This window comes from Dipodomys spectabilis, unplaced genomic scaffold (assembly GCF_019054845.1).
Source record: "Dipodomys spectabilis isolate Male_0828 unplaced genomic scaffold, ASM1905484v1 ptg000360l, whole genome shotgun sequence".
Lineage (NCBI taxonomy): Eukaryota > Metazoa > Chordata > Mammalia > Rodentia > Heteromyidae > Dipodomys > Dipodomys spectabilis.
Window position 1 is genome coordinate 1,893,890 of NW_024871037.1, and position 14,053 is coordinate 1,907,942.

Below are 14,053 nucleotides of genomic sequence, written 5' to 3' on the forward strand. Positions count from 1 at the left end.
CGTGCCCTGTCCTACAAAGCACCTTGCTATTCTGCTTGAAGGCAGAGCTGAAAGAGATGGAGTCTCAGTCTCCCAAGAGCATTCTGTTCCAAGTGGGAAAGTTGGTGACCCACATTTCATGTTCCACACAGTGTGTGCTCATTTCTGTGTCTGGAGAGAAGGAATTGTACAGTTCTTGGAGACTGTTTATATAATTCATGGCCTACTGGTTTGATAGAATCATTATGCCTGTTAATCCACACACAAGTCACTATGTTTGAAAGGTACAACAAACTTGAATGTTTTTGTTTTTGTTTTTGTCAGTCATGGGACTTGAGCTCTGGGCTTGGGTGCTGTCCCTCAGCTCTTCAACTCAAGTCAAGCCCGCTACCAGTTTGAGCCACAGCACCACTTGCACTTTTCTAGTGGTTAATTGGAGATAAGAGTCTCACAGAATTTCCTACCTGGGCTGGCTTTGAACCAAGATCCTCAGATCTCAGCCTCCTGAGTAGCTAGGATTACAGGTGTGAACCACCAGTGCCTAGCTTTTTTTTTTTTTTTTTTAACTTTTTTGTTGTTGTTTGTTTTTGGTACTGGGGTGTGAACTTAGCCTCGTTTGCTCTCCTACTTGAATTATCCCTCCATCCTAGCTTTCTCCTGGTTATTTTGGAGATAGAATCTCTTGGACTTTTTCTGCTCTGCCTGGCTTTGGATCTCAGTCCTCCAGATCTCAACCCTTCAGAGTTGCTAGAATTACAGCCATGAAGCCCTCAGTGCTTGACTTCCCCCACTCCCCTCGGCTAATTTTTATGAAATTCACAAGTGAATTATATTACTTGAGGTTTTCTTCATTCATTGAATATTCTGGGCATGGCTAAAATTTATCAAAGGATTACCAGGTGGCGGTACTTCTGAATCACTTTCCCTGCATTATCCCAATTGTGTGTGATTGGCTGTCATCATCTTGGTATCCTAGGTAAGGACATCAAGGTGTGAAGTATGGCAGAGTCATTATTTATGTCCCGATCTATTCTAGTTGTGCTCCCTAGAGCACACATGCTAGAAGTTCAGAGAAACTTTATGATAATTTGGGTGTGTGTACATATTTCCTGGATCTCAAGTCCCTTTGGTAAAGGAATTGGTGGTCCATCGAAAGTTAAGGACTAACACAAAATTATTTATTTATTTATTTATTTATTTATTATCAGTCGTGGGGCTTGAACTTTGGGCCTGGGCTCTGTCCCTAAGCATTCCAGCTCAAGGCACGTGTTCTACCACTTGAGCCACAGTGCCACTTCTGGTTCTTCTAGTGGTTAATTGGAGATAGGAGACTCATGGACTTTTCTGCCTGGGCTGGCTTTGAACCAGGATCCTCAGATCTCAGCCTCTTTAGGAGGAAGGATTATATGTGTGAGCCACCAGGCCCCCGCTAATTTTTTTTTTTTTTTTTTTTTTTTTGCCGCTGTCCCTGATCTTTTTGCTCAAGACTAGTGCTCTACCACTTGAGCCACAGCATCACTTCTGGCTTTTTCTGTTTATGTGGTACTGAGAAATTGAACCCAGGGCTTCATGCATGCTAGCAGGCACTCTACCAATAAGCCACCATTCCCCTCCCCTTAGAAAGAAAATGATTAAACATTAAGACCCTGCCTTAACTATTAGTTGAATATTTTCCTTCTCTGATTTTAAGTTTCAAGTGTCGTCAGATGTATCATGCCCCCACGGACTGCGCTACCATCCGCAAATGGCTCACGAAGTGTGCAGATGACTCGGAAACAGCAAACTATATCAGTGCTCACACTAAAGATGTAAGGACTGTATGCCATGGTTCTGCCCTCAGTGCTGCCCAGGGCCTTCGGACAGGGACTCTGGGCATTTGCCCAGACTTGGCACAATTAGTGGCGATTCATCTTGACTGCCTTGGGTGCATGTATCTTAATAAATTGTAAAATATTTTGACCCAAGAGAGAGCTAATTGTGGGAGCGGGGAGTTGGGTGGGGGGGGCGTCTCTAGTTTTTATTAATTGTCTATCGGCCTTAGCTCTGGGAAGAGAATGGTTAATATCCATATCTTGTGAGTAGTAATGCTGTAATGTAAGCCTAGTCTAGTCCTGCCCAGTTCTGGTTTTGAAGCTTGCTATTGTACCCCGTGCCAGTCACTCAAGTCAGTGCCCTCTCAAGCACAGCTGTGACCATGATGTCATTCTCTATAGCATCTGCATTGCTGCCTGTAATAGCTGGCCTTTTTGAAATGAGAGAAAGGAGCCTTTGGAGTCATTTCCATGCCCCCTTCTGGAGGCCAAAGTCTAAGCAAGCTGACCAGGACTTAATCCATGGTGGTAGTACTTTTTTTTTTGGCCAGTCCTGGAGTTTGAACTCAGGGCTTGGGCACTGTCCCTGAGCTACTTTTGCTCAAGGCTAGCACTCTCCCACTTGAGTCACAGCACCACTTTTCCAGCTTTTTCTGTATGTACGTGGTACTGAGGAATCGAACCCAGGGCTTCCTGCATGCTAGGCCAGCACTCTTACCACTAAGCCACTGTCCCAGCCCCAGCTCTGGGTTCTTCTAGTCATCTTCCCCAGCAGGCAAGCTTTCCTGCTGAGTCAGCTGGGGTTTAATCTGAATGCCTTAAAATGGCAGGGACATATGGTGGAAGACTTAGTGGGGCTCAGCTGGTGCTTGAATTAGTTCAAAGCCAAACATGCTGACCTCATTTCCTTGAATTGCTCTTCCAGCCTCAGCGACCTGCCACATTTAAGTGGGATGTTCCTCCCCAGAAGTGCTCACACGATGAGCTACTGAGCATGGGTGCCAAGAGCTTTGTGTAATGTGTCTTAGAGCCCGCGGCCTGATGGTGTGTGAGCCTAACGGCGCCCTTCTGTCTCCTCAGTGTCCCAAGTGTAACATTTGCATTGAGAAGAACGGAGGCTGCAATCACATGGTGAGCAAGGAGCCTGTGCGCTTTGCATGTGTGACATATGAAGCCTTGGGTCAGCATGCTCATAACGTGTTCTCTTCTGTTTCCCTCTGACAGCAATGCTCCAAATGTAAACATGGTAAGTCCCAGGCCTGCCTGGGTATGGTCCGATTGCTTGTTTAGTGAATTCTTTTCTAGCACAAGGCCAAAACCAAAGGGGAGCCTTGGTTGCTTTATGGTCTTCTTGCCAGGTAAGTCACAAGGGGAACAAGATAATCTTTGAAAGCCGGGCGCAGGTGGCTCACGCCTGTAATCCTTTGTAATCAGAGTGCTTATGGCAAGGTTCTGGGCAGTTCTAAAATAGTGACTCTATAGGGGCAGAAATAAGATAGTGTGAGGGTTGTGATATATTTCCTCATTGAGGTCCCATTGTCTGGGGGGGGGGGGTAATATACACATAGAATAGTACAGTAGGCACAGATACAGTTCAAAGACAAAAGGTAACATTGGTAACTCATGCCTCTCTATAATCCTAGCTACTCAGCAGGCTGAATCTGAGGATCTAGGTTCAAACCTAGCCCCAACAAACAAACCTGAGAGTCTCTTATATCCAATGAACCAGCAAAAAGTTGTAACTAGAGCTATGGCTGAAGTGCTAGAGTTACAGCGATGACTAGGGAAAAAATGCTGAGAGCACAAGGTATAGAGTTCAAGCCCCTGTTCTAGCACCATATATAATGTATATATGGAACATACGTATCTATTTCGAGAGAGATTTCCCCTTCTCCCCTTTAAAAAAAGAAAAATCTGTTCCCAGCTTCATGCATAAAAATCTTCCTAGTAATGATAAACAACTAGTGGAAGGATGGAAGGTAGACAGGAGAGTAATCTGTGGACAGCATATGTCTTCTAGATGGCCAAGTGAGCCTCATTTGAACAAAGTCCTCTCCTTTTTTTTTCCTTTTTTTTTTTTTTTTGGTTGGTCATGGGGCTTGAACTCTGGGTCTAGGTGCTGTCTCAGCTCTTCAGCTCAAGGCAGGTGCTCTACCACTTAAGCTACAGCGCCACTTCCTGTTTCCTGGTCAGTAATTGGAGATAAGAGTCTCATGGCCTTTCCTGCCAGGGCTGGCTTTTGAACGGCAATCCTCAGATCTCAGTCTCCTGAGTAGGTAGGATTACAGGTGTGAGCCATCGGCACCTGGCTTTTTTTTTTTTTTTTTTCCTTTTTAATGCTAGGAACTTAGGGCATTGAACTTGCTAGGCAAGCAGTTTGCCACTGAGCTGCATCCCAGCCCTTGAACAAGTTTCTGTTTTTCATAATGGCATTGACTTAGCAGACTAGTGACTTTTTACAGTCACTATGTGTCAGTGTACTCATGGAATGAAAAGAACCCAAGGGTCACTGGCTTCCAGTCAACAATAGGCTGTAGGGATCGTAAGGTATGACAGGATTGAGAGTTGTTATATACTCCATCTGCAAAATGGTACCCTTGAGACGTTCTCAAGTGGGTGTCTTCATCCCACTGCTTTGCCTGTGCTTCAGAAAAGCATGGGATTGCCCTTTTTTTTTTTATGCCAATAGTGGGCCTTGAACTCAGGGCCTGAGTGCTGTCCCTGAGCTGCTTTTGCTCAAGTCTAGCACTCCATCATTTGAGCCACAGCTCCTCTTCTGGCTTTTTGGGGTGGTTCATTTGGAAATAGGAATCTCATGGCCTTTTCTGTCCCAGCTGGCTTCAAACGTCAATCCTCAGATCTCAGCCTCCCGAGTAGCTAGGATTACAGGTGTAAGTCACCAGCACCAGGCTGGGATTGTCTTGGTAGGGTAAATGACTCATCCTCTGTTCTCTGCAGACTTCTGCTGGATGTGTCTAGGGGACTGGAAGACGCATGGCAGCGAGTACTATGAATGCAGTCGGTACAAAGAGAATCCTGACATTGTCAACCAGAGCCAGCAAGCCCAGGCCAGGGAAGCCCTCAAGAAGTACTTGTTCTATTTTGAGAGGGTAGGTGTGCCCTCTTCTATGCCTGCCCCTCCAATATAGTCTTCCTGTTTGGCCAACTGAGATAGGATGACCACTGTTAACTGGGAGCCAAAGCCAACCCATACACATGATTGTCAATGAGTAGAGCTCCCACAATGCCCCTGGGTGCTTCCAGTATGCATGAGACTTTCAGGCTCTTTAGGGCAACCACAGCAGATGGGGAAGAACCTGGTATTTGAATGATGAATTGAAGGACAATGAAGGGCCAATAGACTTTCCCATCATTAGGGCAGTCTCTGGTCACGCCCTGCCAACCAAGATGTCTGTCTTGAACTCCAGTGTAGATCTCTGTATGTTTCCTTCCTTCATTGCCTTGTAGTGGGAAAACCATAATAAAAGCTTGCAACTAGAGGCACAGACATACCAGCGGATTCATGAGAAGATTCAGGAAAGGGTCATGAACAATCTGGGAACTTGGATCGACTGGCAGTACCTACAGAATGCTGCCAAGCTCTTGGCCAAGGTATCATCTACCCTGCTGACCTCTAGGGTGAGAGACCCCATCTCTGATAGGTGGGGGAATTTGGCATTCTACATAGCCCTGCATGCTTCTGTTCATGAATCCACATTTCCCTGTGTGGGTTTACTAGAGGACCCAGCCCAGGGATATTTCTTTCTATTTTTGTATTATTGGTCAGTCATGGGGCTTGAACTCAGAACCTGGTCCCTGTCCCTGAGCGCTTTTGCCTCAAGGTTAGCATTCTACCACTTTGACCCACAGCTTCACTTCTGGTTTTGTAGTGGTTAATTGGAGATCGGAAGCTCACAGACCTTTCCTGCCTTGGCTGGCATTGAACCACGATTGTTAGATCTCAGCCTCCTGAGCAGCTAGGATTACACGTGTAAGCCACCAGTACCCAGCTCCCAGTGGGATTTCTTTTTCTTTTTTTGGGTCCAGTTGTGGGGCCTGAACTCTGGGCCTGGGCGCTGTCCCTCAGCTCTTCGGCTCAAGGTTACCCCTCTACCACTTGAGCCACAGCGCCACTTCCGGCTTTTTTCTTTTTGCTTATGTGGTGCTGAGGAATCGAACCCAGGGCTTCATGCATGCAAGGCAAGCGCTCTACCACTGAGCCACCTTCCCAGCCCCTTTCTTTCTTTCTTTTTTTTTTTTTTTTTGTTGGTTGAGGGGCTTGAACTCTGGGCCTGGGCGCTGTCCCTCAGCTCTTCAGCTCAAGGCGAGCGCTCTACCACTTGAGCCACAGCGCCACTTCCTCCCAGTGGGATTTCTAAGAAGAATGTCCCATTGTCTGACCGTAGGAAAAACTAGAGCGTTTTTCTCTTGTTCCCTTTCTGGATTACTTGTCTTGGGGCACGTGGTGAGATAGATATGTGGACTCCGATGTCCACCTCTAGATGGGAAAATCATGAGGTAGCTGCTGGTAAAAAGTCAGTTTAAAAAAGGAACAAGGAGCCAGGCATCAGTGGCTCATACCTATAACCCTAGCTACTCAGGAGGCTCAGATCTGAGGATCGCGGTTCGAAGCCAGCCCAGGCAGGAAAGGCCATGAGACTCTTTCCCCTAGAAAACCAGAAGTGGCACAATGGGTCAAAATGGTATATAGCGTTAGCCTTGAGTAAAAAGAGCTCAAGGACAGCACTCAGGCCCTTAATTCAAGGCCTCCCTTCCCCCCTCCCTCCCCAAAAAAAACAAAAACAAAAAAGGAATGGAGGATGTTCTGTGACCATTTTTGTTTTTCCCATATCCTCTTCTAGCTTACCCTTTCTTTAGTTTGCTCTCATTTCTTTCTCTCTTTTTCTTTCTTTTTGTCAGTCGGGGGGGTGGGGGGGGGCTTGAACTCAGGCCTACGCTCTGTCCCTGAGCCTCTTTTGCTCAAGGCTACCACTTGAGCCAAGGACCACTTCCGGCCTTTTCTGTTTATGTGGTTCTCAGGAATCAAACCCAGGACTTCCTGCATGCTAGGCAAGCACTCTACCACAAAGCCACCTTCCCAGCCCCGTTGCTCTCATTTCTTTAAGGCCCATATCTAGATCCAGGTCAATTTTGCATGGTAAGGTTAAGAATTCTAAGAGCCACCTGAAATGCAGGTCAGTTAGAATCACAGTCCCAAGTTCCTTTTCTTCTCTCCTATTTGCAGTGCCGATACACCCTGCAGTACACCTATCCATATGCATACTACATGGAATCTGGCCCCAGGAAGAAGCTGGTAAGTCAATGCAATCTGTCCATTCTGTCTGATAGTTCAGAGTGCCCTTACTAGCAGGGAAGAGGGGAAAACAAAACTGCCTAATAGTAAAATTTCATTTCTACTCTGGACATATGCAGTGTCTATCCCAGTGAGCTACGAATTGGCTTTTTGAAAAGATCTATGACCACAGCCCTGGCTTTGGGGAAATGTTCCACATTTACCTCTTTAAGTTACCTGTTTTAGTGGTGGTGGTGGTGGTGGTGGTGGTGGCAGCAGTGCTGGTGGCTCATGTCTGTAATCCTAGCTACTAAGGAGGCTGAGATCTGAGGATTGAGGTTCAAAGCCACCCGGGGCAGGAAAGTCTCTGTGAGACTTATCTCCAATAAACCACCAGAAAACTGGAAGTGGCGCTGTGGCTCAAGTGGTAGAGCGTTAGCTTTGAGCTGAAAGATATATGCACGTTCAGTATTTTATTGTTGGAACAGGACTTTTTTATTTTGTTTTTTGTGATTATTTCATCATTTGCTATTTACCTGACTGGTAAATGGTTGTTTTGGTTTTTTTTTAATGGTTGCATAAATGATCCATTATAATTGTTATAGTATCATTCATTTGTTGTTTCTGGTATTCACGGTTATAAGAAACCTTGAGGAAAACCTTTGTGCATAAAAGCTTTTCTCCTTTAGCTGCATAATTACTGTCAAATGGTTTGATTTCAAAGGCTCTTGATTTGTAGAAGGGTTTTAAAAACAAAGAAAAATGATTCAGGCGCTGGTGGCTCACACCTATAACCCTAGCTACTCTGGAGGCTGAGATTTGAGGATCACAGTTCAAAGCTGGCAAGGGCAGGAAAGTCTCTGTGAGACTCAGTCATGGGAACTCTGGGCCTGGGTGCTATCCCTCAACTCTTCACCTCAAGGCAAGCGCTCTACCACTTGAGTTTTCTGGTGTTTAATTGGAGATAAGAGTCTCATGGACTTTCTTGCCTGGCCTGGCTTTGAACCACAATCCTCAGATCTCAGCTTCCTGAGTAGCTAGGATCACAGGCATGAGCCACTGGTGCCTGGCTAGGTGGAGCATTTCTTTTCCTTGGCTGTTAAGTTCTTTTACCTTTGGGGGTAGAGGGCAAACATGACCTTGCCCCCCCCTTGGTAAGACTTTTGTATGGACTGCATAGCGTGTACTGAGACAGTGTGAGGACTGTGGCTAGCTCATGCGAGCCTGAGGTGCTGCATGTGCCCCTCCATCTGCAGGCCCTGCCCGGCTACAGCCCCCTCTCCTTTTGACACTCCTGCTCTACCCATACAGTTTGAATACCAGCAGGCTCAGCTGGAAGCTGAGATCGAAAACCTGTCATGGAAAGTGGAGCGTGCAGACAGCTATGACAGAGGGGTAAGTACCTGCTGGCCTCTCGCAGGTAACTGGTGTGGCAGCAGGTGACACAGGGTATTGGCATGTATACCCGAAGCTAAATGCTCAGGAGGGTGGGAGGAGCTTCAGACCTGGTGGGTGTGGCTTTACTTCCTTGCTGCTGCTGCTGCTGTGGGTCCTGGGACCATGCAAACCCTCCTGTCGCCTCCTTTCTGCAGGACCTGGAGAACCAGATGCATATAGCAGAGCAGCGGAGGAGAACCCTGCTGAAGGATTTCCATGATACCTAAGCTGGGCATGACCTGCCGGGGTGAGCAAGATGTAGGTGTGAGGTCTCCCGGCCGCCATTACTGCATGCTGCAGGCTCTGCCTTTCACCACCCCAGGAAAGAAGACAGCCAGGGCCCCCACTCCTGAGAGACACTGGCAACCACACCTCCTTTAGTCAATTTTGTTTTCTCATCTTTTTTGCTTTTAGTTCCTACCAGGGTCGAGGTCATGTTGACTTTGCCTCTTTTTTTTTTTTTTTTTTTTTTCCCCTCAGGACTTTTACATCCTCCTTGGATGATTGATTGTTGGGAGGGAGGGAATGTTTGTTTTCTGAATGGCTACTCATAGTATTAGATCATTACAACTTATGTAATTTTCAAAGGTTATACAATTAATTATACACACACACACACACACATACACACACAAAGGCAAAGCATAGGATAACAGAGCCCTTTTTAAAAATAAATTAAATTGGCATTGGAGTGTTTTACCCTCTAGCTATTTTCCTTAGACTGTTACTACAGGCTGCCCACCCACCATATCTCAGAATGTCTAGCCTGCCAGGGGCATCCCCGGTGGTCTCTGCTTTCCAGCCTTTGGCCCCCAAGCTGGAAGTTCTGTGGGAAAAACCTGGGTGGCCTAGCGAGGAACTGAGTTGGCCTGTATAAATAGGCATGAAGCATGGAGTCACATTGTGCTTCCTGTCTTGGCCTGGGTAGCGAGGAGACAACACAGGAACAGGATTTTCTTCTAATGGGCTCATCTCTACTCTTGGAAAGTAAAGTTTACCTGAGTTTGGCTGAGGCCAGAAGCCATGGAAGAACATAAGTGGGCTCCGTGGCCCTCCCCATGGTAGAGGACACAGGTCTAGCAAGGTGCTTCCTTTGTTCTTGGTTGGCCCGAAGGAAATTGGCTTTACCTTGGGTCCCTCCTTTTGTGCCAGTATTCAAGGGGTGAAACTCTGACCATGGGTCATATAAGGGGTCAGAGTGTAGCATAACCCTCTTTAGGGGCCTTGACCTTCCTGGCTCTAGAGCTAGGATTGTCCAATTTGCTTTCATGCTGCTTGGAGCTAGGGTGGCGGTATGTTCCCCGCCTTACTTGGTTCCAGCTGTCAGAAGACCCAACCTTTAGAGTCTGGAGTCTTTGAAAGATCAGGAGAGTCCTTGTTTTGTGATCCCAGTACCTCCTTACTCAAAGGAACTGGCCTGAGGATAAGGGATCGCTTGTACACAAGTCATGTGCAGAAGAATGAAACAGCTTGCCTGGTGGGCCCGTCCTGTCTTGAGCCTGGTCCTCTGGGCCTTGGAAAAGTTAGATCTGTGATCTCTGCGGTTTCCATGGCTTTGTTTCGTGCCTCCCCCTCTGAGACTGGCCGAGCAGTCTATACTTGACAGGGTCTCCTTCCCCTTCGAGGAGAGCCTATAGGGAAATCTGTGAATATTATCGTTGCGATTCTTTGATATTCATAACACTTCTCACCTCCAGTCAGCCATTTGCCAGGTACCACGTGAGCTGTACAACAAAGTAATTCTCCAAGGCAGAGGACAGCTGTGGCGGTGTTTATGGCCAGCCGCACATTCCCTTTCTCCTCAGGTTTTGTCTCTTCGTGTCATCCCCCAGCAAAGGGAAAGACTGTGGGGTAGATTGGGAGAACAAGTTAGAAGGGTAGCAAACAAACCCCAAACTGTGTGTGGGGGGGGGAGACTATGGGGATGTCTCTTGTGAACAAGGAGAGAGTGCCTGCCACAAGGTCCAGAGGGAAATAGTGCTATGTCAACACCTGGACTTTTTGGCCTTGGGCCTCTCCCATGAAGTCCTTTCTGTGGCTCCAGCGTGACCCAGGACCCTAGTTACAGCTCTGCATCGTAAGTCACCTCTGGGCATTTTCTGGACTGCCCAACTGCCATCTTCCGTACTTCCATCAAGCTGTGAAGTTGACTATTGGGAGTTGCGGGAAACTGAGCCCAGAGCTGCAGCCTGTAGCCTGTGGAGATCTGCTTCTGTCGCCCCCCAGTGGCTGTCCTTTGTTAACATCATCAGGAAGATGGGAAGATCAAGCCGAACTACTTTTGTTTTTTGGTTTTTTTTGCCCTGCCAAGGGTAGAAGAAAAACACAAGTGTTTTATGAATTTATCCAATCTCTTTTGTTTTTCTTCCAAGAAAAGTGAATTGAGGCAATGTCATCTGCTCCAAGTTGAGTGGTTTATTCAAAATAAACTTAAATTTCTGATTATAAAGATGTGTATAGTGTTTCTTCAAATAGTCCCAGGTACCTCTCTGAGCCCCCAAAATGGTCTGGCCAGTGATCCAATGAGAGCCCTCTTGTCATCTTTGCCTTCTGAGGAGCTATAAAGGAAGTATCAACTCTCCTTGGGTGCAGGCTGAATTCTCCACTGCCTTTAGAGTACTTCTGGGTCCAGCCTGGGAATGTGGCTCAGTGGTAGAGTGCTTACCTAGCATGCATGAAGCCCTGGGTTCAATTCCTCAGTACTACCTACACAGAAAAAGCTGGAATTGGCTCTGTGGCTTAAATGGTAGAGTACTAGCCTTGAGCAAAAGCTCAGGGACAGTGCTCAGGCCCTGAGTTCAAGCCCCAGAACTGGCAAAAGAAAAAAGGCCTTGCGTCCCTCTACCCAGACATGGGGATAAATAGGAGGGGGGCCATAACCCTAGGGGGCCTGAGGATTATAAAGACACAACCTGGGACAGAAGTATAGATGGTCTAAATCTAGGTGGTTAGGTGGTCTAAATATAGACGATCTATTGATAGTCTAAGCACTTAAAGGGTTTGGGTTTTGATTTGTGTTGTCAGCAATGTCAGCAACTTTAGTGGTAAGAAGCTTGGGGGTACTGTGAAAACTCCAAAATGGTAGATACTGTGCAACTGAAGCTAGCTAGAAATTTCACAGACTGCTTAATTCCTCAGGTGTAACATGTCTTGTGCTTATAAACAAGGACAGGGTCTACCCTTCAGGAGCCTTTAGCCCTTGAGGGATGAGTACGTTTTTTGTTTGGTCATGGGGCTTGGACTCAGGGCTTGGGCGCTGTGCCTGAACTCCTTTACTCAAGGCTAGCACTCTACCACTTGAGCCACGGCACCACTTCTGGTTTTTCTGGTGGTTCACTGAAGAAGAAAGTCTCACAGACTTTTCCATTTTGTGGTGGCTTGAACCATGATTCTTAGATCTCAGCCTCTTGAGGAGCTAGGATTATAGGCGTGTGCCACCAGCAACAAGCTACTAATAAATATTTTTACTGGACAGCAAGACCAGCAACAGAACCACCCAGGAATAAAGCCATCTGGACAGATGAGTGGTCAGACAGGTCAGGACATTTGTGCTATACTCTTGAAGATCTTCCAAATGAGGAGACAACAACATCTAGATTTCCCATGTACATTTGAATGCCATGTTTTATGTCAGGCTGCATTTTGGGCACTGGATATAAAGTCAATCAGGGCTGAGAATGTGACTTAGTGGTAGAGTGCTTGCCTAGCCTGTGTGAAGCCCCAGGTTCAATTCCTTAGTAGCACATACATAGAAAAAGCCAGAAGTGCTGTGACTCCAGTGGTAGTGAGCTCGCCTTGAGCTGAAGAGCTCAGGGACAGCACCTAGGCCCAGAGTTCAAGCCCCATGACCAACAGAAGAAAAAAAGAACTTTTGTGGGGGTAAGGAGATAAAGGGGTCCCCAAAGGTGGGTAACTTAGTGGATGTTTACGTGCATGGATGAAACCTGCCATTGTAGAAGTTCAGCAATGCTGAGGTACGTCTGCCCTGATTGTGGCCAGAAAATGCAGCCATAATGCTGTTGCTCTTGTTTGCGTGTGTGTGTGTGTGTGTGTGTGTGTGTGTGTGTGTGTGTGTGTAACTTTTTCCCTGAAGTATGTCCATCTCCTGAGGATAACCCAGCCCTTGAAAAGCAAAGTACAAGAATGTCTTGGCAGAGCTGGGAATGTGGCTTAGTGGTAGAGTGCTTGCCTAGCATGCATGAAGCCCTGGGTTCGATTCCTCAGTATTACATACACAGAAAAAGTCAGAAGGGGTAATGTGGCTCAAGTAGTAGAAAGCTAACCTTGAGCAAAGGCAGCTCAGGGACAGTGCCCAGGCCCTGAGTTCAAGACCTAGGACTGCAAGAGAAAAAAAAAATCTTGGCATCTGACCACTGCTATGTCCTCATATCCCATTTGTGTGTGTGTGTGTGTGTGTGTGTGTGTGTGTGTGTGTGTGTGTGTGAATCCGAGTTTAATTTTCCTTGGGGGTGATGGGTGTGTTTCTGAGCTGTAGACAAACCCCTCCTCCTCCTCCTTTTTATTGCAGTCTTGGGGCTTGAACTCAGGGCCTGGGCACTGTTGGTGAGCTTTTTCTGCTCAAAGCTAGCACTCTACCACTTGAGCCACAGCACTACTGCTGGCTTTTTCTGTTCATGTGGTAGTAAGGAATCAAACCCAATGCTTCATGCATGCTAGGCAAACACTCTACCACTAAGCCACATTCCCAGCCCTCTTCTTCTTTGTTTTTGTTTTTTGATTTTGTCTGTCATGGGGTTGAATTTTTGGCCTGGACACTGTCCCTTCACTTCAAGGCTAGCACTCTACCACTTGAGCCACAGCGCCACTTCCAACTTTCTGGTGATTAATTGGAGATGAGTCTGACAGATGTTCCTGCTCGGGCTGGCTTTGAACCGTGATCCTCAGATCTCAGCCTCCTGAATAGCTAGGATTACAGGTATGAGCAACCAGAGCCTGGCTTCCTCTTCTCCCTTCTCTCTTCTTCCACTACCACCTCCTTCCCCCTCCTCTCCTCCTCCTCTCCTTCCTCTTCCTTCTTTCTCCTTCTTCGCCAGTCCAAGGCCTGGGCACTGTCCCTGAGCTTCTTGAGCTTCTTTGGCTCAAGGCTAGCGCTCTACCACTTGAGTCACAGCACCACTTCCGGCTTTTTCTGCTTATGTGGTGCTGAGGAATCGAACCCAGGGCCTCATGCCTGCGAGGCAAACACTCTACCACTGAGCCACCTTCCCAGCCCACCCCTTCTCTTCTTTGCATGTGCCAGTTTTGAGTCATAATTCGCATGCACTCAGCACCTGCTAACGCCCGGAATGATTTCCTGCAGCATTCCTCTCTACCTCAGGCTCCAAACCCACCGTCCTGTGCGACGCGTGCACACCAGGCTTCCTCTCTGCCCACGACTGGAGGGGGCATGGATCTGCTTCCTCCTCGCGCGCTCTCAGCTTTTGGACCCCCCCCTCGCAGTACTGAGTCACCTGCCTCCTCCTCCTCCTCCTCCTCCTTCCCTTCCTCCCTGAGACACTCCCGGGAGTCCAGA

The 14,053-nt window shown here is 47.3% G+C and overlaps 1 protein-coding gene across 2 annotated transcripts in view; it reads left to right on the forward strand.

The window, feature by feature from the left end:
- Arih2 (ariadne RBR E3 ubiquitin protein ligase 2) overlaps positions 1-10,969 on the forward strand; it is a 49,342-nt gene extending 38,373 nt beyond the window's left edge. For both annotated transcript variants that reach the window (XM_042665929.1, XM_042665930.1), the window contains 8 exons: positions 1,670-1,787; positions 2,871-2,921; positions 3,015-3,036; positions 4,749-4,900; positions 5,259-5,402; positions 7,036-7,104; positions 8,395-8,478; positions 8,676-10,969. In XM_042665929.1, coding sequence (XP_042521863.1) covers positions 1,670-1,787; positions 2,871-2,921; positions 3,015-3,036; positions 4,749-4,900; positions 5,259-5,402; positions 7,036-7,104; positions 8,395-8,478; positions 8,676-8,747 — 712 coding nt within the window. In that variant the 3' untranslated portion in view covers positions 8,748-10,969. The remainder of the gene's footprint in view (positions 1-1,669; positions 1,788-2,870; positions 2,922-3,014; positions 3,037-4,748; positions 4,901-5,258; positions 5,403-7,035; positions 7,105-8,394; positions 8,479-8,675) is intronic.
- The last annotated feature ends 3,084 nt before the right edge of the window (positions 10,970-14,053 follow it).